The sequence below is a fragment of the Manis javanica genome, chromosome 6, assembly GCF_040802235.1.
Source record: "Manis javanica isolate MJ-LG chromosome 6, MJ_LKY, whole genome shotgun sequence".
Classification (NCBI taxonomy): domain Eukaryota; kingdom Metazoa; phylum Chordata; class Mammalia; order Pholidota; family Manidae; genus Manis; species Manis javanica.
Window position 1 is genome coordinate 29,272,988 of NC_133161.1, and position 24,894 is coordinate 29,297,881.

At 39.1% G+C, this 24,894-nt stretch overlaps 1 protein-coding gene across 1 annotated transcript in view; it reads left to right on the plus strand.

Annotated features, from left to right (window-relative positions):
- The window catches only part of LOC118973393 (uncharacterized), a 56,772-nt gene that overhangs the window by 26,517 nt on the left and 5,361 nt on the right, over nucleotides 1-24,894 (plus strand). Inside the window, exon 3 of the mRNA XM_037023499.2 lies at nucleotides 23,682-23,750. Coding sequence (XP_036879394.2) covers nucleotides 23,682-23,750 — 69 coding nt within the window. The remainder of the gene's footprint in view (nucleotides 1-23,681; nucleotides 23,751-24,894) is intronic.

The following is a 24,894-nucleotide window of genomic DNA, read 5'->3' on the forward strand; positions in this document are numbered from 1 at the left end:
ATTTTTTTAAGTCCTAAAACTAAAGGATATGAGATTCTAAACAGAAAGTTTATAAATACACAGTACTTAATAAGACAGATGAAATAAACTCAGAAAGTCATATCATTATAAGATTCGAAAATACAGGGGATCAAGAGAAAAACATACAAGTTTTCAGAGAGAAAGAGGGAGATACATATACAGTCTCAGTGAAGCCTGGGTTTAGACTTCTCAACAACAACATAAGAGCTTAGAAAGCAAGAAAAGAAATGTCTTTAAAATCATAAAGATAATTCTTCCCAACTAGAATGCTATTTTAGCTTTGTGTGAGGGTAGAATATGTGAGTACAGAGGAAGTTTATAATCCAAGATCTCAAAAGTCTTACCTTTTATGTACTATTCTAAAGAAGCTATTGGAGAAGGTACTTCACCCAATCAGGGAGCACAGAACTAGGAAGACATGGGAAACAGGATCTGGAACACACAAATCTAAGAGAAGCAAGAAGAATATTTGAAATGGTGCTAAGGGGAGATCCTGGAATGTCACTATGCACCAGAGGCAGATGACACACAGGCCCAAAGCAAGTCAGAAAGCCCAGGGCCAGTGGTTCAGGGATCAAATTCAGGAAATTCATATGCTTCTGAAATGTCTTGTTAGTATTTTTTTTATTAGAAAAGAGTTTTGGGTTAAAATAATATAACTGCATAGAAAACCAAGCAAAAAGGATGGTTTTTAACTCTGGGGGAAATGAAGAATTTTCCAGGAAAAAGTAAAACAAACAAAAAATTTAGAGCTCGCCATGCATAGGTTTAGACAATGGTAATAATGTGAACATTGACTGCTGACTTAAGCATATTATAATGTGACTATATTGGATACATGAGAGGATGGAAAGGATGTTGTGTAGTGCAACTGGAACAGTAAAGAAAAGGCATCCCTATCATCTTTCCTAGTACCATGTCAGTAGATAATATGTGTTATGGGCTGAACTGTGCCAAATTCAAATGCATACATTGAAGTCCTAACACGCAGAACCTTAGAATGTGGCTACATTTGGAGACAGGGCCTTTAACAGGCAATGAAGGCAAAGTGGAGGTTACTATGTGAGCACACAGTCAGAAAGAGGTCATATGCAAGCCCCTGGAGAATCCCTAGAAAACCAAACTTTCTAAAACCTTGATCCTGGACTTCTGTCCTCCAGATCTGTGAGAAAATGAATTTCTGTTGTTTAAGTCACCTGGTCTGTGATATTTTGTTATGGCAGCCCTAGCAAACTAATAAATACCTGAAATTGGGCAATCAGTAAGTCACAATACAAGAACATTATGTAGAACAAAGAAGATAAACAAATTCTCAAAGAGAGAGGTAATTGAGGAAAGTGAAGGTGGGGACTATTACTTTTTACAGCAAACTTTATATAACTGACTCATTAAATAAGGACATTAATAATTTTGACAGCAGACAAAACTAAACCTTAAAAACATAGACTTTTCTTCAACAGTTAAACAAATGTAACATGAAAAGCAGTTTTTTTCTTCCTGTCTTTATTCTTAAAAATCTAGGAGGCTTTAATTGGTGAGATCTCAGAAAACAAAATTTCACTCTGGATAATATTCCACAGTGTACTATATGAAAATATCATAAAAAGCTAGTCTCAACTCTCTAAAACAACATACAGATTAACCAAAGGTCTACCATAATATAAACTGTTATTGTTATTATCGCTAAATTTTTATGTTCAAGTTGAAGGAGAAAAAGTTCACTGATTGTGCAGGATGTTTTCCTTTTGTCAACAGATACACATTTCATCATTCTCCCCCTGCTCTTTGCCCTAACAAGCAGAACTTTATGGATTGTATCTATGAACATCCATGTCTTCTGTACGTCATTTTGGATTTTGAAAATGGTCATCATAGCAGGAAGTCAGAGGGAGAGAGTGAGATCAGCGTATTTTATCTTGCTTTGTTCCAGTTAGAATACCTTGGATTGGCTGTGCCTCTCAGTTGAAGATTACTATTCCTCTTGCAGCCAGAGAGAGAAAAAAGTTTACTTATAAGGGAAAGCCCATCAGGTTATCAGCAGACTTCTCAGCAGAAACATTACAGGCCAGAAGGGAGTGCCAAGAAATATTTAACATATTGAAACAGAAGGACCTTCAACCAAGAATTACCATTCAAATTTGAAGCAGAGATTAAAAATTTCCCACATAAATGAAGGCTGAAGGAATTTACAACCACTAAATTGGCATTACAGGATATGTTAAAGAGACTTCTGTAAATGGAAATGTCCTTAAGCATAAGTAGTTTTCACCAGTGAAAATAAACCCACAGTAATAGTACACCAATTACTTACCAGGCAAGGATGAAATTAAAGCAAAACAGAAGTAATAAAACCAACTATACACAAAATCAGCCAAAGGATTCACAAAAAAATGCAGATTATGACATCTAATACATAAAGTATGGAGGAAGAAGAAGAAGAAGAAAGAAGTACTTTTAGATTGCATTTGAAATAGAGCAGTCATCAACTTTAATAGACTTACATAGTTAGGAAGCTATCCACAAATGGCAACCACAAATCTGAAGCCTTTAATAGAGCTTCTTGTATTGTGACTTACTGATTGCCCAATTTCAGTTTAAACTCACAAATAAATGGCAACCACAAATCTGAAGCCTTTAACAGATAAACAAAAAATTTTTAAAGAGAAATTGAATCACAACACTAAAGAAAATCATCAAACAACAAGAGAAGAGTATAACAGAGGAAGAAAGGAACAGAGAGGAACTACAAAAACAACCAGAGAACAGTTAGGTGGCAGTAAGTACATACCTATCAATATTACTTATATGTAAATGGCTGAATACACCAATCAAAAGACACAGAGGGGCAGAATGGATAAAGAAATAAGATCCATCTTTATGCTGCCTACAAGAGACTCATTTAAGACCCAAAGACATATACAGACTGAAAGTGAAGGGATGGAAAAAGATATTTAATGCAGATAATGAGAAAAAGGCATGAGTAGCAGTACTTATATTAGACAAAATAGACTTCAAAACAAAGAATGCAACAAGAGAGAAAGAAGGACATTACATAATGGTAAAGGACTCAGTACAACAAGAGGATATAACCATTATAAATATCTATACACCCAATAAAGGAGCACCTAAATATGTAAAACAGATACTAATAGAATTAATGGGAGAAATAGACAGTAACTCATTCATATTAGGAGACTTTAACACACTGCTTACATCAACAGACAGATCAACCAGACAGAAAATAAAGAAACAGAGGCACTGAACAACACATTATTAGATCAGTTGGACTTAACAGATATCTACAGAACATTCCACTCAAAAGCAGCAGGATACACATTTTTCTCAACTGGACATAGAACATTCTTCAGAATAGATCACATACTAGGCCATAAAAAGAGCATCAATAGATTCAAAAAGATTAAAATTGTATCAAGCAACTTCTCAGACCACAATGACATGAAACTGGAAATAAATTACATAAAGAAAACAAAAAAATCCCACAAATACTTGGAGGCTAAACAACATGCTTCTAAAAAATCAAAGGATTAATGAACAAATCAAAATAGAAATCAAGCATTACATGGAGACAAATGTAAACCAACCTATAATAGTACAAAATTTGTGGGACACCACAAAAGTGGTTCTAAGAGGGAAGTACATAGCTTACTTAGGTAATACAGGCTTAGCTCAAGAAATAAGAACATTCCCAAATAAGCAGTTTAAACTCACAATTAAAGAAACTAGAAAAAGAAAAACAAATGAAACCCAAAGTTAGTAGGAGGAGGGCCATAATAAAAATAATAGCAGAAATTAACAAAATAGAGAGGAATAAGACAATAAAAAACATCAGTGAAACCAAGAGCTGGTTCTTTGAGAAGATAGACAAAATAGACAAATCCCTAGCCAGACTTAATCAAGAAAAAAGAGAGTACACAAACAAAATCAGAAAGGAAGAAGGAATAGTCACAACAGACACCACAGAAATACAAAGAATTATTAGAGAATTCTATGAAAAATTATATGCAAATAAATTGGAGAATCTAGAAGAAATGGATAAATTCCTAGAAAAATACAACCTTTCATGATTAACCCAGGAAGAAACAGAAAATCTGAACAGACCAATTATCAGCAACAAAATTGAACTAGTAATCAAAAAACTCCCAACAAACAAAACTCTTGGCCAGATGGCCACACAGCAGAATTCTATCAAACATTTAAAGAGCTAATACTCACCCTCTTAAAGTATTCCAAATAGCAGAAGAGGAGGGAATACCTCCAAACACATTCTATGAGGACAGCAACACTCTAATACCAAAACTAGACAAAGACACTCCAAAAAAAGAAAATTATAGACCAGTATCCCTGATGAACATACATGCAAAATCCTCAACAAAATATCAGCAAACTGAATAAAAAAATACATCAATAGGATCATCTATCATGATCATGTAGGATTCATTGCAGTGATGCGAGGACAGTATAATATTTGTAAGTCAGTCAATGTCATACACCACATTAACAAAAGAAGGATAAATAACACATGATCATCTCGATAGGTGCTGAAAAAACATTTGACAAAATTAAACTCCACTCATGATAATAACTCTCAACAAAATGGGTATAGAGGATATGTATGTCAACATAATAAAGGCCATATACAACAAACCCATAGCTAATATCATACTCTATGGCAAAAAGCTGAAATCTTTTCCTCTAAGATCAGGAACAAGACAAGGATGGCTACTCTCACCACTTTTCATCAACACAGTACTGGAGACGTCCTAGCCATGGCAATCAGACAAGACAAAGAGATAAAGGGCATCCAAATTGGTTAAGGAAGAAGTAAAACTGTCACTACTTGCAGATAACAAAATATTATATATAGGAAATCCTAAAGATTCCACCAGAAAACTATTAGAGCTAATGACAGGATTCAGCAAAGTTACAGGATACAAAATGAAAACACAGAAATCAGTTGAGTTCCTGTATACTAACAAGGGACTAGCAGAAAGAGAAATCAGGAAAACAGCTCCACTTACAATTATATCAAAAAGAATAAAATACCTATGAAAAAACCTAACTAACCAAGGAGGTGAAAGACTTGTAATCTGAAAACTATCACTCATGAGAGAAATTAAGACACAAATAAAGGGAAATCTATCCTGTGCTTATGGATAGGAAGAATCGATATTGTCAAAATGGTCATCCTTCCCAAAGCAATTCACAGACTTGATGCAATCCCTATCAAAATATGAATGGCATTTTTCAATGCCCTTTTTCAATGAAACAGAAAATTCAATGAATTTTCAATAATCCTAAAAGTCATATGGAACCACAAAAGACCCCAAATAGCCAAAGCAATCCTGAGAAAGAACAAAGTACAGGTATTATGCTCCCTGATTTCAAGCTATACTACAAAGCTACAGTGATCAAAACAGCATGGTACTGGTACATGAACAGACCCATAGATCAAGGGGACAGAATAGAGAGTCTGGATACAAACTGACTCATATATGGTTAATTTATATATTATAAAGGAGCCAAAAAACATACAATGGGGTAAAGACAGCCTCTTTAATAACTGGTGTTGGGAAAACTGGACAGCTACATGCAAGAGCATGAAACTGGAGTACCATCTAACTCCATACACAAAAGTAAACTCAAAATGGATCAAAGACCTAAATGTAAGACATGAAACCATGAAACGCTTAGAAGAAAACATAGGCAAAAATCTCTTGAACATAAGCACGAGCACTTTTTTCCTGGACACATCTCCTCAAGCAAGGGAAACAAAATGAACAAGTAGAACTACAATTAAACCAAAAATCTTCTGTACAGGAAAGGACACCATCAGCAGAACAAAACAGCAACCTACAGTATGGCAGAATATACTCATGAACAATTTATCCAATAAGGGGTTAATATCCAAAATATATTAAAAGCTCATACACCTGAATGTACACACACACAAAATAATCCAATGATAAAATGGGCAGAAGATTTGAGCAGACTTTTTTTCCAAAGAAGAAATACAGATGGACAACAGGCACATGAAAAGATGCTCCCATCTCTAGTCATCAGGGAAATGCAAATAAAAACCACAATGAGATATCATCTCAAACCAGTTAGAATGGCCACCATCCAAAACACAAGAAATAACAAGTGTTGGCGAGGAGGTGGAGAAAAGGGAATCCTCCTGCCCTGCTGGTGGGAATATAAATTGTTGCAGCCACTGTGGAAAGCAGTATAGAGTTTCCTCAAAAAACTAAAAATAGAAACACCATACAACCCATTAATTTGACTTCTAGGAATTTACCCTAAGAAAAAAAAATCCATGATTCTAAAAGATATATATATATACCCCTATGTTTAATGCTGCATTATTTACAATAGCCAAGATATGGAAACAACCAAAGCATCCATCAATAGATGAATGGATAAAGAGGGAGTACACACACACAATGGAATATTATTCAAGCCATTAAAAAGAAAGAAATCCTGCCATTTGCAACAGCATGGAAGGATCTAGAGGTTATCATACTCAATGAAATGAATCAGGTAGAAATACCATGTGATTTCACTTATTTGTGGACTTATAAAAACAAAAGGAAAAAATGAACAATATAGCAGTAGACTCATGGATACTGAGAAGTGATTTGTTAATACAGGGGAGGGAATGGGATGGGTAGGTGGGGAGGGTAATAGATAAAAGAGCACAAAAATTCTCAGTCATAGTATAAGTCCATCACAGGGACGGTAGTACAGCATGGAGAATATAGTCAGTGATTCTATTAACAACTTCCTATAGTAACTGCACTAGTGGTGGTGAGGATTTAATAGTATGGGTAACTTGTTGAACCACTATGTTTTATACTTGATACCAATACAAGATTATAAATCAACAATACTTCAATTTTAAATAATCTGTTTGTTACAAGGTTATTGATTCTACAAGACCCTTTCCTCCCAGATGCTAGTAATTTGTGTCTCTTCTCCCTTTGATCTCCACGTCATTACTAACTCCATGTTACTGAGCTTCCCGTGGTTCCCCTATTCGCACTTTGTAAATAACCCCTCCATGAACTAATAGTACTTGAACTATATTCTATTTTGAGTGTACTAATGGATTTGTTTTAGGAATCTAACTGGTATGGTAGAATATGATACAATATATTAGACATGAAACAACCATTTCCTTGCCTTTTGACTTTTTAGGCTTATTTTAATATGGGTAGTAATTGCAAAGCTATTTTGAATTTTAATATGGTTATTCATGTAACAAACAGTATTTATTATATATCAAGATTTGTCAACTACACAAATGAGCAAAGAAACCATAATAATTAACTGTATATAAATGGTAAGGTGAAGCAGGAAATGATTTGGCCCTTTGATATAGCTACTACAGAGTTTCACTGCATAAAAAGAGGCTGCATATCATTATCATACATCATGTTCATTGTATTATTTATTTATGCCAATTGTTCTAAAATTGAAGGGAGTAGCTTTGTCTTTAATATAATAGCTGTATCACTTGGGTAGAACACAAAAAGAAAGGTATAAACTGAAGTGGCTTTCTAAGTAATAAGTTGCCTGATTTAAATCCTTATTTCTTATTATACATCACGATGGAGCTTTAACTTCTCATTAAATGAGGAAAAGCATGACAAATACTCATTTCCTCTTCATTGGTAAACTAATATAGAACAGGGAGGGGTAAGATTGAAGGAGGCAATATTAGGCCTAGAAGCAATATCTGCTTATGTTTGACCTAGTGTACTAACTTGTGTGTTCTCTGTAGATCCTAATGGACCCTGCTTTATTTTAAAGCAAAATTTTTTCCCTGGAGAACAACTTTGCTAACATTCACTTAGGAGAAATGTTACTTACTTCGATTCACTTAGAGATTATAGAAATATGCTCAACAGAGAAACACTCTTTCCAAAAATGTCTTTAAAATGTTCAAAGTCAGTCACAAAAGAAATCTTGGTAGGGCCTTATATCCTTATATCACTTCTTTTTTTTTCATTGTTTTTTGGTTACTTTTCCTTATTTTGTCTTGCTGTAATTCTTATTTTCCTATTACAAAATCACTAAAGTATATGAAAAATATGGAAAAGTATAAGAAGGAAATAAATGTACACTAAATTTGCTCATGTTAATGTTAACATAGTGTTTATAGGTTTATAAATGAGACCGTGCTAATACATTTTATATTTATTCTTTTTTTTTACTTTATGCTATGTAGTGATAATTATCTCATGCCATTATATACTTTTAAAAACAAGATGTTAAATGTATTACTTTTTAATAATGGCAGAGATGCACATTTGTGCATCACTCTCTATGTGCATGCACACTCTGATTACTAATCAGGACATGATTACATTTTTCAATATCAAATACTTGATTTGAAAGGGCAGGTAATGGACTGAGGATGGAAGAGCAATGGTGCTTGTGTGAGATGGTTAAGGAGATCAGGACCAATTCAGTATGATATGATAGCTAGCTCACTGGATTAGATACAAATATCCTGTGTTCTAGGCTTCTGGGTCTGTCAGTTGATTACATCCTTTTTAAGTTTTTAAATAGTGGTGCAGATATGGCAAATTTGTACTCTAGATATGTATTCTTTCTGTTCTAAATTAACTGTGGGCTTTTACAGGGTGGGAGGAAGCAAATACACTCAATGTGCCACCAAGTGGCCGATGCGTTTCCTTTAGAGAGATTGTCATATCATGGTTTAGTATCAGACTTTGCAGCTGGCAAGTTGGATGTTTAGCAATAGCAGTAGCTAAACCAGCTTTGTGGGAAGTTACGCAGTTGTTTCCATGCATATCTTCCATGCTTCCCAGCATGAGTCTTTTGTGAATCTGTTGTGCCTACTGATAGAGGGTGGACAAGAGTACCGCCTTTTTTAATAAATCCACCCACCACCTCAGAGAGACCTAGGTTTCATTTTACCTAGGCTACAAGCATTTTCCAGACGACACCTCAGCAAGCCACAAGCCCACCTTTTCCCTGACCCTCAAAAGCCCACTAAAAATCCAGCCATAAAAAGCCTCTTAGCCTGTAAGAGACACCCTCTTTGTTCTGCTTGCCAGAACAGAGGGATCCCTCTCAGGCTTAGCAATAAACCTGCTTGGACTGTTGAGTTCGCGTCCCTTCCTTTTCTTTTATCTGGTGCCAAAACCTGGGAGTGGGAGCCGAGAGCAGGAGCTCTTCTGCAGCCCAGGAAGCAGTGGACAGAGGCAGCTCATCCCGAGCTAACGCCTAGATCCTGAGAACCTCCTGTGTCTTGCTTGCCCCATTTCCCTTCCCTCCCTCACCCAACACTCCCCTTCTGAACACCAACCAGTCCAGGGACTGTCCTTCCAGACTTCAATCTACGCATCCACCACCAACCACTAATCCACTGTCATTCCCAGGAGGGTAAGATTCTGGCCTCATCGGCTTTCTCTTGGCGCCCAGAGGAAGTCGATTGCTGTCCCCTCTCCCTTTTCCCTGTTGTCCTTTCACTTTCTCTGTGTTCTCCGTATGAGGATACCATAACAAGGGGAGCTCCAGCACTCTTACTAGGGGGATGGTTTCTTTCAGCAAACAGGACAAAAAAACACTTATATTGTTCCTTGGGTCATATTACTTTTACTCACTCCTCGTCCGGCTCTAAGAGTCCAAGGACTCGGGTTTGGAAGCCGATTGCAGGGAGACATCCTGGCGGCCTGTTTCCCAGCCTCAGCAACCTTTCTCACCCTCCCACGATAGGCAATTCTCCCTCAAAAACGTTGGGAGATAACCCCTCAGCTGTCTCCTGTGTAATCTTTACCAATTGAGATTAAAAGGAGACATTAAACCAAAAAAAAATTGATCTTTTACTCCATTTCCATGTGGCCCCAATACAAACTCGATAACGGGTCACCCTGGCAGCTGAGGGCACTTTAGATTTCCAAATTCCCTGTGATCTGATAACTTCCTCCAAAGGCCTGGAAGACTGGCAGAGGTTCCCTATGTCCAAGCCTTCTTCACCCTCGGCTAGCTCCCGCCCTTTGCTCCTCCCTCTCGTCTCTTCAGATCCTTCCTGCTGAACAAGAGCCCCCTACATCTCCTCCTGATGAACGAAAACCCTCTAAAGTTCTTTCTGAACAAAAATCCCCTACCCCATCTGACAACATCGCGCCCTCACCCACCTCCCCTCCTCTGTTGACGAGTTTGGCCCTGCCGACGACCCTCCACCTTACCATCCTCCCATCCCCCCTCCACAGTCTCAGCAAAGTCCAAATCCCTCCCCACCGTCCCTTCCCCCTGAACGCCCCTCTCCTCCTCCTTCCGCCAGCCTGTCCGCCTCTCTTAACGCAACCCTCTCTCCAAACCCGCCCTTTTCCCCACTTCAGACAGGCTCTTGCACTCTCGCTTCCCACCCAATACCTCCCCAGACTGCTTCTCACCCTACCACACCCCTCCATGAGGCAGCCGGCATTGAAAAGCCCATTTGTGTTCATGTCTCCTTTTCAGTTAATGATCTGGAGTGTATTGAACAAAAGATCGGGTCCTTCTCAGAAGATCCTGATAAATTCAGGAAACAGTTCCTCCACGTTACTCAAATGTACGACCTCACTTGGGGAGACATTTACCTCACCCTCTCGTCCATCCTCACAGATCATGAGAGGGAACACATTTGGTGTGCAGCTGAAAATCATGCCAACGAGTTGTACTGCCAGCACCCTGCTAATCATGCGCCTGGAGTGGTCCCCAGGGCTGCGCCCCTAAATCCCAAGCGGACATACCAATGCAGTGACCCTAGTAGGGCAACTTGTAATCACATAATCACTTGCCTCCTGGCAGGGATGGAAAGAAATAAAAATAAACAGGTCAACTACAAGCGCCTCAGAGAAATTACCCAGGGGGCAGATGAAAATCCAGCCCTCTTTATGAACCGCCTTTCAGAGGCCATGATCAAATATACAAACACCAACCCTAACCCCCTTGAGGGCCTTATTCTCCTACACTGCCACTTCATTTCCCAGTCTTACCCAGATTTTCATAAAAGCTCCAAAAATTAGAAAATGGACCCAAAACACCCCAACGCTTATAGGCCTTACCTTTAAAGTTTTCGCCTACTGGGATGAGTAACAAAAAACTCAGAAAGAAAAACAGGCTAAAGCCAAATATCAGATTCTGGCCTCCCTATTTCAACATCCCACTGACAAGCCTGCAAAAAAGGCTCCCCCCCACACCCACCTAGCAATCTGGGCCACTGGGCAAAAGCTTGCTGTAATCCCAGGCCTTCTACAAAGCCATGTCCAAACTGCAGACAATGGGGTCACTGGAAAATGGATTGCTCTCTAGGGAAGTCAGCCCCTCCCTTGAGTTCTATCCCCTCCAGGCTACAGGAAATATCTAGAGAGGACCTGGAGACCCTTATGGTCTTGTCTTCAGTGACCGATTGATGGGCCATGCATTCCAAGGCCCCCTCCACAGTGACACCAGCAGATCCACAGGTAACAATGGTGGTGGCCAGAAGGCAGGTTTCTTTTCTGGTGCACATGGGGGCAGCCTCTCTGCACTTACTGAATATTCGGGGCCTTTGCTCCCCTCCTCTAACTCGGTTGTTGGGATGAAAGGCTTAATAGAAACACCAGCCCAAACCCCTCCTTTATATTGTTCCTTGGGTCATATTACTTTTACTCACTCCTTTCTGGTAATCCCCCACTGCCCCACACCTCTTCTGGGAAGAGAGATTCTCCACTGCATGGGTACATCCCTTATACATTCTCTCACTTCCCTTGGGAACCCTCCCTCTTCTCCCAAACATACCCCCTAAAGAGGCCCTCCCTTCTGAGGCACTATAACTTATTAAATCACAAATTGACCCTATTGTTTGGGACATAAAAACCCTTCTATAGCCTCACACCACCACACCGTCAGAATAGTCCTGAGACACCCTATACTCGAGCTGTCACAGTTAACTGATAACTGCTGAGCCTTGATGGCCATCTTGGCCTCCAGCCCATCATCAACTACCTTCTTAAGGCCCAAATCTTTATTCCTCAACAATACTCCCATCTTTCCTGTAAGAATATTTTACTGTCCTAGATCTCAAAGATACCTTCTTTACTATTCCCCTCAGCCCTGATTCCCAACAACTTTTTGCTTTCACCTTGGACAGACCCTATATCTCTGTTCACCCAATAACTCACATGGACAGCTCTTCCCCAGGGATTTCAGGACAGCCCCCACTTCTTTGGCCAAGCATTACAAAGGACCTCCAATCCCTCGAACTCACCCCTAGCTGCCTGCTCCAATATGTCTATGACTTCTTGCTTTGCAGCTCCTCAAAAGACTCTGTATCCCACACTATCTCCCTTCTTAGATTCCTGGGGAAAAAGGAATGTCTCAGAACACAAAGCTCACCTAGTACGCCAAAAGGTCACTTAACTTGGTCTTGACCTCACCCCTACCACTAGCTTAATACTCACCTTCCAGAAACAAGCTATTAACAATCTCCCTTTCTCCACCAAAAAGTGAGATTTTCTTTCCTTTCTGGGGCTTCTTAGTTTTTTTTTAGACTCTGGATCCTAAATTTCTCACTCACTGCAAAACCCCTTTAAAGGGCCTCCCACAGGGATCCCCAAGAAAGGGGCCAGAGACATACTTAATTCCTGCTTCTTCCTGGGCCCTTAAGTGAGCACTCCTCAAGGCACCTGCGATGACAATACCTAACCCTAATAAACCTTTCTTCCTATTCTTAACCAGCAAAAAGGGATAAACATTAGGGCTACTCGCACAATCAGCTGGGGACTCCCGCCAGCCTGTTCCCTATTTGTCCAAACAACTCGACCTTGTGATAAAAGGCTGGCCTCTCTGCTTACAGGTCCTAGCGTCAGCTGCTGTTCTTATTTCCAAAGCCCAAAATATTGCCCTCCAACATCCTCTACAGGTGCACTCCTCACATAACCTCTCTGAACTTTACAGCCACCATGCTCTAACCCTTCTCTCTCTGGCCCGAGTCCAAGTCTTACACTCTCAGCTTCTACAATCTACAGTTACCTTTTGCTGCTCTTCTGTCCTAAACCCTGACTCCCTCCTCCCAGTACCTAAATGCCCAGACTCTACCCTCCAACATGAGTGCCCTGAGCTCCTTGATTTCACTCTCATCCACTTCTATCACATAACCTCAGAACATATTTTGGAGTCCCCTGATTGGTTTATTGATAGAAGCACTTTGAAGGCCGTCTCCTCCCAGGCAGGGTATGCCATCATTAAGGGCTACCATGATAGCCAATCCTCCTACCCTCCCAAGAAGTAATCAAGGCGGCAGCCCTCTCCCCTGGGATGACCTCACAGCAGGCAGAACTTACCGCACTCCCCAGAGCTGTTACTCTGGCAAAAAATGAAAGTATCAACATCTATACAGAGTCCAAATATGCATATAATGTCCTGCACTCAAATACCCAGATCTGGTATGAGAGAGGATTCCTAATAGCAAAGAGAGGATTCCTAATAGCAAAAAACACCCCTATAGAAAATGGACCCCTAATTCAACATCTCCTAGAGGCAGCACTTTTACCCCACACAGCTGCTGTCACTCATTGCAAGGGCCATCAAAGACCTAACTCACAGGATAAAAATCTCAGACACATCATCTATGGAAATGAGGCTGATAGAGTAGCAAAACACGCAGCTATCAACCTTCTCTCCAATCCCCTCTTCCTGTTCCCTCTTATACTCTCCTACTCATCCCAAGAATTAGCTCTACTCCAAGAACAGGGGCACTACAAGAAGGACAATGGTGATTCCTCCATGGAAAATTTGTTCTTCCTGAAGGCTTACAAAATAAATTTCCTTTCATTGTTCCATGACCAGTTCAATGCTGGATCATTCCCTCTACTTCAACTCCTATAGACCCACATACATCTTACTCCTGGTCTTAGGACTTCCCTACAAAAGATTATTGCCCAATGCTACATATGCCAAACCACCAACCCCCAAAGCAACCTCAGACCTCTTCCCTTTCCTACCCATCAGTTCCGGGGACCCCTCCCCAGCACTGACTGGAAATACACTTTACCCATATGCCTCTAGTAAAGAAACAAATATACTTCCTTGTCCTGGTTGACACCTTCTCTGGATGAATAGAGGGCTTTCCTACATCAAATGAAACAGTAGCACATATCATCCCCTGCTTTGGACTCCCAATCTCTACCCAAACTGATAATGGACCTGAATTCAACTCAGAGGCCACTGAACAGGTGGCCTCCTCCCTAAATATAACCTGGAAGTTTCACATCCTATATTGATCCCAATCCTCAGGTAAAGTAGAGAAGGCTAATCACCTCAAACAGAGCCTATCCAAGTTTTCCCTCCAGGTTCATTTGGACTGGACTAAGCTCCTACTGCTAGCCCTTTTTAAACTCAGGTCTCTCCTCTGAAAACCTCTTATGCTCAGCCCCTTAGAGGTTCCATATGGAAGGCCCCTTATTGCCTTTACTTTTCCCACATCCAACTTAAGCCTACCTCTCCCCATCTCAAATTCTTTACTTAATACCCTTAGACATCTCATCTGGAACTATGCTGACTCCACACTCCCAAAAATCTCTGACAACCTACACACCCTCACTCCTCTGTCCCTAAAACCTAGAGACTGGATATATATGAAGCCCCTTAGCCCCTTCCAAAGGCTAAAACCAAAATGAATGGGGCCCTTCCAAATAATCCTGCCTACCCCAACAGCGGCCAAACTAAAAGGTCATTCCTCCTGGGCCCACTTTTCCTCTTTAAAAAAGGCTCTCTTTTTCCAGTGCACACCAACTGGACCCACATTCCACCCCTCTCCCCCTTGATGGCTGTGGCTTTTAGCTCCTCCCATATATGGCACAAATTCAAGGCAGTCCAACATTTACTTCCCAACCTGTCCCAGACTTCTTCCTCTTGTTTCAGTTTGATCTTATGGGATGCCTTTCCCTGGAAACAGGCATCTTTTTGGTGTACAGAGACAAGGCATACATTTGCTTGCCAATCAACTGGACTTGAGTCTGTACTCTGGGCCATCTCACTCCCACCCTTTCCTTAGCAACATCTGGTCTACCCATCCCCATCTCCCCCACAACCCATGTCAAGGCATAGTGTGCTAGTCCCCTTAATGGCCACCTTGGAAATAATCACAGGTGCTGGGACAGGGATCAAGGCCCTAGGATTCTCTCTTTCAGAGTTTACCAGGTTGTCCAAAGTACTCACTGAAGGACTCAGAGGTTTCTGATCAACTGTGACACTTACAAGGTCAAGTGGAGTCCCTGGCTTCAGTCGTCCTCCAAAACCACAGAGGTCTTGATCTCCTGACAGCTTCACAGGGCGGCATACATGCTCTACTCCAAGAACAATGCTGCTTTTACACCAACAGATCCAGCTTGGTCAGGTATGGGACAAAACACCTTCATGAGCAAACTTCTAAACTGCTTGAAGGCAGATTGTTACAGGATTGAATGGCGGCCATCTCCTGGGCAACTACTCACGAATACCTCCAAATGGCCTTCCTGCTTCAAAATATCAGAAAACCTCTTCCATCACTACCTCACAGAAGGAAGTAGCCAAGAAAATAATGGTGATTTATCTTCCTATACACCCTCTACAGCCAGGAATGATAGAGCCCAGATAGGAGTACTGCCTTTTTGAATAAGCGCACCTGCCATCTCAGCGACCTAGGTTTCATTTTACTTAGGCTATAAGCATTTCCTGGAGGACATATCAGTAAGCCACCAGCCCACCTTTTCCCTGAGCCATCCCCTCAAAGGCTGCCAAAAAACCTGGCCATAAAAAGCCTCTTAGCCTGTAAGAGATGCTTTCTTTGTTCTGCTCACCGGAACAGAAAGGTCCCTCTCAGGTTTAGCAATAATCCTGCTTGGACTGCTGAGTGTGCATCCCTTCTTTTCCTTTTACCTACCCTGGGGCAGATAATAACAGAGGCTGGTTGATTAAGTCAGAATTACTGGTTAGATTTTCTGTCTTCTTGGTTGTTTAGAGCCTCTTTTGCAGTGGAGGGGGTTAATAATAAATATACCATTTGTGGACACTTGTATAATGCTTCCAAATTCCTTTTCTCTGTACTTCCTTATCCCTCATCTTCAGATTTTTCTCTTTCCAGGCCTGGGCCAATCAACCAAGCCATTTGTCACTGCTTTTGTCTTACAATATTCTTATTTTGGGCCACTTCTCTTTCTGTACAGTTGATGACTAAGTATGCCACCTGAAGATTTGCTCGTTGCAGGAATTCCCTTTACTGCTGTCTTTAGTGGGATGAAGTACAACAGCAGGCCATTTTAGCCTGCACCGAAATACACAGCCAACAAATCTCTGAAAAAAGTTTGCAATTTTGCCTCCTCTGTCACAGTTGATATGACACTGAGCTTCACCCTATGTGGCCATGGGTAAAAGGAAGAAAGACATCAGTGCAACAGTGGTAAATGCCATGGGGATCTGGGCCTCATGCTTTTGATGTGGTATTGCAGGGTTCTGCCTTCTAAGTACCTGACATCTCCTTTCTGTCAGGTCCATAATCTTGGCAAAGGATCATGACTTTGTGACAGTAGGACTCAGTTTCCTGATAATTCTCTCCTTCTCCTTCCCTTTCTTTTCCCCTCTCCCCCTCTCTCTCTTCCTCCTCCTTTGTGTAAATTGAACAAGGAGCTCGTTGGCTGTTCAACTTCCTGAACCCTAGAGATGCTGTGCTCTCTTAACCATATTCATTCAATACCTCAGGCTATCTCAGCTCTCATTCCAATCTCATCTCTCGTCAGGGTGACTGTAACTCTACTTGCTTGTTAAATGTAGGTAGCTGGTGGACTTTTCAGCCTTAGGTAGTATATCCACTCTAACATGCCTCCTACTCTGAGCCTTTTGATCCTTTCTTTCAGTATCTGCCATAGGCATTTCTATTTAATGCAGTATGAGCCATTATTTTCTCCATACTTCCAAGAGCATCATGTTAATACTGTTTTCTTATTTCTTTGCCAGAGTGTTATATCCTGTATCATAACACGATGCCCAGAACTTCCCCAGGCACATTGTGACTTGACTTTAGTAACTAGTGGTTGGTGATAAGGGGAAGTGTGGGCCGATCCTGCAGGGTACAAGTGTTGTCCTGAAAGGCAGAAGCTGCTGCTATAGCTTTAAGCAAGAATGTAGCTCTACCTTCTAACTATAAGGAGAGGGCTACTTCTGCAGGTCCAGAGAGAGTTCAGTGCAGTCTGGAGTCTGTAGGTTTTTGAATGAAGGGAAACAGATGCCTGCATTTTTCCTCCTCTGTCACTGCAGTCTCAATATCCCACTCTTTCCCAGCCATGCTTGGCACAGCAAAAATGGGATGTGTAGAGGGGGCTAAGAATTTACCTTTCCTGAACTTGCCTTTCATATAATTAAGTCTCAGTCCAACTCATTAGATTTCTCTTTCCTCTCTTCCCTGGAACTCTACTTCTCTTTATAATTAAGTCATGGGCTTCTTTTTTAGGCTTTCCTGCCCTCTGGCTGTAGGAAATAAGACTCTCTTTTTATGCTGCCAAGGAGGACTTCTCCATCCCACACTGACTTTCATTCAGTAATTAATCTACTTTTTAATGTCTTCCACCAGTATATAAATGGTACCTATCAAGAGCTATCAAGATACAATTGTTCTTATAATTTGCACTCCTAAGAAACTTAATAAATTAAACAATAACAAATATTATACCTGCCACTGCATATCTATTTAATCTCAAAGATAAGATATTAACTATTGGGAAAATTTAAGTTGCTTTGCAACAACCTGCAACCAGTGGGGTCTTATTTTGCACCTGTGTGGCAGGTATTCTAGTTCCAAAATCCTGTTTTAGAGTCAGCTTCCTTGAACCACTCCTGGAACCAAGCTTTATGGTGATTTGCCTGGGGAACAGGTTATGAAGCAGATTTTTTATGCTAAAAATTTATAAGGGACTACCCTCAGGGTCAACATCTGTGGAGGAATGAAGAAAGCAAGTTGGACAGAGAGAAGAGTGAACTGTGATGCAGATGCACCAAATATCTCAGTTGTTACTCTGAGAGCTCTAGAGATTGGACAATACTTCAGAATTCCTCCAATTTGAGGCAAAGGCATTTATATCCCAGTATTATATCCCAGTTGCTGGATGCCTGCTGACTTCCAGTGAGGAGAGGTTACCTCAGACATGGAAATTCTTTTTCCTTGAGGACAATTTCCTGAGAGGGAATACCTAAAAGCCATCAGTAGCCAATACTCCATTAAATATACATATATTTTAAATGATTTTAGCATAAGTAAGATCTGTTTTATATACTTTGTCCAATATTTCTAGTACATATTGCTAGTATTAGCATATAATGTCACCAAAAGTGTGAATGTACCATTATATATGAATTTATATACATACAGATATATCTGTCATAATTTGGATGGGTCTTAGGTGTTTATATTTTTCAGAGACTGGAAATACTGCATAGATGATTATGACAAACTATACTATTAAATCATTAGTATTACTTTATAAAAATCTGATTATGGTTCTATTCTCATAATAAAAGAGGATATAAAATAAAGTGGGGGAAGGAAGAAACTTAACAAAGACATTGCATTATGTGTGGTTTTCAGTACAAGAAAAAAAGGCAGAAATAATTCATGGTAGCCAAAGGGTTTGAAAATAATTGAATTTTACAAATACTTTGGAGAAAAGGGAGCACAAGATGTAAGGAAAGAACATTAATAAATAAAGACTGGTAAGTTAATGATGATTCTGAGGGATCTGAACAATTGAGCTCATTTTTAAAAATTCATATTGGAAAGAAATAAAGGAATGGAAAGCTTTGTATTATTTAGCAATAATCAGGCAGATCTTGGAAAATTACTTATTAAATGAAAATAAATTATGGTGAATATCATTTTTAAGAAGAATTGAGTGCTAAATAAAAATATTAATAACTGGGTTTAGGTTTCTCTCTCTCTTAATTAAAAATGATTTGTAAATTGATAGCCTCTACCTCTCATCTCCTCCTTACTTGGCTCTTGATTTAAATCCTTAGGCCATTTCAACAGTGATTTCCACTCCTCTGAGTTGGAGGATGCACTTTATTCCTCAAACAAGTGACTTCTTTCCCCTGGCAGGCAGCTCAGTAACCTACCCTCCCACTAGAAAAATGGCAAGGATCCTTGCTCTCACCAATGACCTGTGTTTCTCCAGCCCTGGCACTGCCTTCAGGCAGTAGTTACAGGCAAATATAACACTAAGCTCTCTAGAACTATGACATGATATATATGTAAACAAAATAATCTTGATCTAGTAATTTTTTTTGCAGTAATCTTATCTGTTTTCAAGAGCTCTGCATTTTATAAAGTAACACCATCTCTGTAAGAGTTCTGTCTATTTTCCACTCTGGATTTGATATTAAAATAAAACAAAGCCTTGCGTGAGGAAAAGGTGAAACAGTCATACTGCCCACAACTAATATTCTCAGGTTCACAGAATACCTTCTTTCAGTGCTTCCTCACATCCCCACTGAGACGACCACGGCCTGCTTTCATATATATTACTTCTACCCATGTTGACTCTCAGTGTGATGTTTCATTATAAGATCCATTCTTTAATTATTTTAAATCTATTTTTCATTATAAAATGTGACAGGAAACATTTTAATTCATGACCACTCATATTTACTCACTCTAACCTGCCCAAGAAGCGCCCTATTGTCTTCCTTTGCCAGAGTGACTCCTGGGCCATTGACACACACATCACAATAAAGAGGAACAAGCAGAAGTTGTGAAACCAGAAGGGCCAATACTATTTACACTGGAAAGAACTGCGAGTAGCTGGTAATTATTAGCTACAGGACAAATAAAGGTATTAAGGGATGACTTGTGTCCCCCTTGAATTCAGATGTTGAAATCATAACCCCTAGTGTCTCAACATGTGACCATATTTAAAGATTACATTAAAATGAAACCTTAGGGTGGTCCCTAATCCAAGACGGCTAGTGTCCTTCTTAGAAGAGGAGATTAGGACCCCGACATGTACACTCAGAAGACCAAGCAAAGAAACAGAAGACAGCCATCTGCAAGCTGGAGGCCTCAGAAGAAACCACGCCTGCCCGCCCTGATATCCACCTTCCACCCTCCAGAACTGTGAGGAGATAACTTCCTGCTAAAAGCCTGTGCTTTGTTACAGTAACCCTAACGAACTAACAGGAAAGGAAAAATTCAAGACAGCCTAATAGAAGTTGTGTTCTGGGGGTAGCTTGGAGTTCAGAATGAAAAAGGACTGAAACTTTAGGGGAAGCTACCTTATGGCTTCAAGTTTAGGAAAGAATTTAAGAATGAAGATTGAAAAGCAGTTTGACATGTATTAGGCATGTAATCCCTATTGCCTTTTTTTTAAGAGAGAGAGAGGCTGCTGCAAAAATTTACTTTTGGATTGTATTTGTACACCAAGTAAATGTTCTTTGAATTGGGAGAGAGATTAGAAAAGCCACCAAGTGCTTGATTTAACACTGATTAGCAATCAAGTGCCAACTATGTAGCAAAAGCTTTAAATATCACAAAGGGTCCTACATATGAAATAATTTGTCCAAGTTAACTCATAAATTAAATTTCAGAGCTGGAATTTATTCTAGATTAATTTGATTATAACAATCAAATTCTTTCTAGATTTTACCATTGCAGTTTCTCAAAAGTCTGGTTAAGTATGTTTTGGAAGCAGCTGGTGGTTGTGGTAGCTGGTGTTACCTTGCCACGAATCCCTGGGCAGGTCTGAGATCATCCATCTCCCAGTATTTGTGAGCAGTGGCTGCTAATAATTGCAGTTACATTCTTTCTTTAGAATCACCCCCATGGTATAGGAGACACTTTGCTTCAGGATAAAATGTCTCAGTAGACAATCCTGTGCTAGAATTTGCCGTGGGGTTAGGCTGAGATTGGATTTTATCTTCACGAACATGTTTGTAGTCTCTTCCCATCTCCTATTTTTCTAACTCTTGTTATATGTTTCACCTGAGAATAGTATCTTTCTAAAATCATGGCTCAAGAATCCCCATCCAGGGGCTAAGCTTTTAGAGAATCTGATCCAAGACAAGGTTCTAGTACTTAGATGAATAGTAATATGATTCAAGCACATTATCGGTAAGTAAAATGATACAAAAATAAACAAATAAAAGCAGCTTCTGGACATGTAATTAAATATGTATCACATCACATAGAAATTATAGTGTTAAAGACATAATCTGGAAAAATTACTTATTGAGACCTATAATATGAAGAAAATTAAAAGCATTATGTTTTAGCATAGACCTATGCAGTTTTTGCCAAACTACCTTGCATGGTATATAAATTTCACAGGTTTTTAATGTGTTAGGACTATTTTTGACTGTAAGTGATAGAATCTCAATTCAAATTAGCCTCATCCAAGAAAAAAGTCATTGTCCCTTGTGTCTGTGGAACTCAAGGGTAAAGTTTACTTTAGAGATGGTTGGACCCAGGGGTTGCAGTTATTCTCTCTACTGAATTTCTTTAACTCTATTCTACACACATACAAAGATGCTTCTGTAAAGGTAATTTTTTTAGTGTCCCTGAGAGATTGGTTTACAGAGGACTTTTGCTAGTCTTGAAGTAAAATTACTGTGTCCTAAGGTATGTGGTGCTCTCCCTGAACAGCCAGGGGAGTGCATCTACCATAGCAACAGGAAGAGACAGACATGACTGCCAGCATGACTGGGGTCATACAGATTAGGGAGAAGTTCTAAGTGAAGCCAGGAAAAGGGGCATCTGAGGGTGTTGTAGGCAGACCAAGAAAATGCTTTTACAATCATCCTCTAGTAATGCTGTCCATGGAACATGAAGAAGACAGTGAGGTCTGATATGTTTGGAAAACGCTGGATTAATCAAATTAGAATGCATTTGTTCATGTAGGACTCTGGAGTGCCTTAGAATGCTTATGGAAACTTTGAAGTTCTAAGATGGATACGTGTGACACATTATTTTCTTAAACTTATTTAACCATGGGACCTATTTTTCATGACTGGGATTCCAAAACAGATGCTACACTTATTAACAATAAAACTTTGGGAAATTAGTTGTCTGGGCCTCAGTTTCTTCAGTTGTAAAACACAGTAACTAAATGGACTTAATAAGTTTACTATAAGGATTAGAGAAAATGTATTATAAATTATTGGTTCTATAAAAGTAGTTTGTATTGGACCAGCTAGTATCAATTTGGAGACCCTTGCATGATTCCCAAGGTTAAGTTGTTAAATTATTTTCTTACAGTGAGATTATAATACTTTTTTTTTGTTTTTTTAGACAAACTAATGAGAGTCAACTATGGTATTTATGAGGATTTATTTATGGCTTGGGTATGGGTTGGTCTGGATTTAGGGGGGACAAAAAAGAAAGGAGCCAGAGATATGGGGAACAGTTGAGAGCTTACTGTAATAAACTCTGAACTGACAGGCACCTGAACCATGGGAACAGAGGGCAATACTGTACAACTATTAAGAACAAATCATAAAAATGATTAGAAGACTTACAGAATGACCCAATTCAGCAGTTTACCATGAAAATTTTATTTTTCAAATAGTCTATTTAATTGAATAACGATGGGTGCTAAAAGAAGTGCAAGGTGTCCTTTTTTCCCTGGGTTAATAAAATAATGTACTATGAAATACAATAAAATTTCAAAAGTTTAATCATCATCAGTTAAATCTTCCTTTATACAATTATGTATTTCGTACAGTCCCCATTTCTGCTAATAGAGTATGATATAAAAGGGACTTTACTTCATATAGTGATCATTTAAGAATTGTCCTATTATAGAGTATGTACTTAGATAACATGCATATGCAGTACTGATCATATTTGAGGTAATATTGGAAAATTAAGTAGATAGTCTATTTTCAAATATTTTAGCAGAGTAATAACCATACACAAACTGATTGTTCCTCAGATACAGAAATGCATTTTCAGGATTAGCAGTGAAAATTAAGAAAAGAGATATTGAATTTAATATCTGAAAAGAAAATCACTGACTCATTTAATAGGCTTTACAGAGATACAATTTTACCTGTGTTTGGATCACTTGTATTTGTTCTAAAAGTACAATAGAAACAATTAAGAAAATTATTGTATTTATTGATGGATTTATGACATACTATAATAGTTTTAAAGTATTTTTCTTAAGCTCATTAATAAGGATAAAAAGGAAAAAAAACTCTGAAATACAAAACACAACTGCTTCCACAAATAGTTTTTAAAATTACTACTCTCTTAGATAAGATATTGTTGGTAGCAAAAGAGAGGAAAAACAAAAGCTTGAGCTAACTTAAGCAGTAAAAGAGAATGCCAAGGAATCAAAGGGAACACTGAAAAACAAAGGTTTCAGAATGGGCAGAAACCTGGACAATTTTGTAGTTTGTAAAGGTGATGAAACTGGCCCAACCTGGGTTAGATGTCAACCTTAATTCAATCATCTGCCCTTCTCATAGAAGAGCTACTGTGCAGACACCCAGTAGGTATCTAGGATATTTGCTAAATCTGTTTAACCAACTACAACTTGATCTTTGAACAAGACTAGCAGAGAAAAGATGTACACATTTGTTAGTCTTAAACTTATCCTAATCTTGCTCCTATGTTTTTCCAGGTAAACTTAGAGGTGCTACCGCCTGGTGCAGCCAGCAACACATGCCTCTTACTCTGATTGCAGTTCTAGGTAAGCTTGATGGATAAACTTTTCACCTCGGCATCATTTTGAGCAGTCTCCTTTTAGACAAAGAAATAAGATATACATACTACTGTGTTTTGTACTGAAAACTTGTTTGTATGGTTTAGTTATTGGAACCTTTTTAATTTGCAAATATAATGTTAACATCAATTTCAATTTAAATAACCAATAGACATGATTACTTTGAAGTAAGGGAAGATACTACTGACATTCCCGTTCATTTCAATGCTCTGTTTTCCGTTTATGGTGGCCCCTGAAATTCCTTTCCAGAAAACTGTATCACTGCAAAATATAATTTGAAAGTCACTAGTGAATTAAAAAAAGAGGAACATAAAATTTTGAATCAAAGGATCAGAGTTTTATAAAATGTTGACTCTGGAACATTCTAACTTGAAGACACACTAAATAACTTAAACTCTCCACATCTTCATTTCTGCAGCTGGAAACTATAAATAATACCTATACAGTATAAGTCACAAGGTTGATGTATTAAGTAAGTCACCCACAAGAAACTATGCAATGCTTTACACTGTTAACTGACACTGTAACTGACATCTATTTCCCCACTTTCTGAGGAAAACCTCCAGACTGCTAGTTCCTTTAAGGGACTCTCCAGCCCCCAGTGACCTCATATTCAACAATTTGAACAGTTCTTTCTATTCTTCAATAATTATGTTGGCATCCAAGGATATATTACTCACTGACAATCTATATCCTAACAAAATATTGGTTATTCAATTTTTTGACATCACACAGCTTACTTCATATGGGCTTGTGGTTATTTATCTTCTTCTGTGGCCCTGGAGGAGTGGGAAGGATGAGCACGATCAGAGAGACAGGCTGCTAAGTCACGGATTCGACCCCATCCCTGGAGTTGGTGCAGTCCAAATGTGAACAGCGAACTCAGTCCTGTAAGGCTCCTCTGAGAATTGTTCATGGAGATACAGAAGGGTACCCGGGGGAAATGGAGACTGAGGAGACAAAAGCACCTTCTTGATAATATTCACTTGAGAATGATTATAAACCATGAAATGAGTAACTGACAAAGGCTGCCTAAGTTGAGGCACACATTTTCACTCTATTTTGGATTCTGGTACTCTATATTTTCAGCTCAGCATTCAGTTCTCTTTCT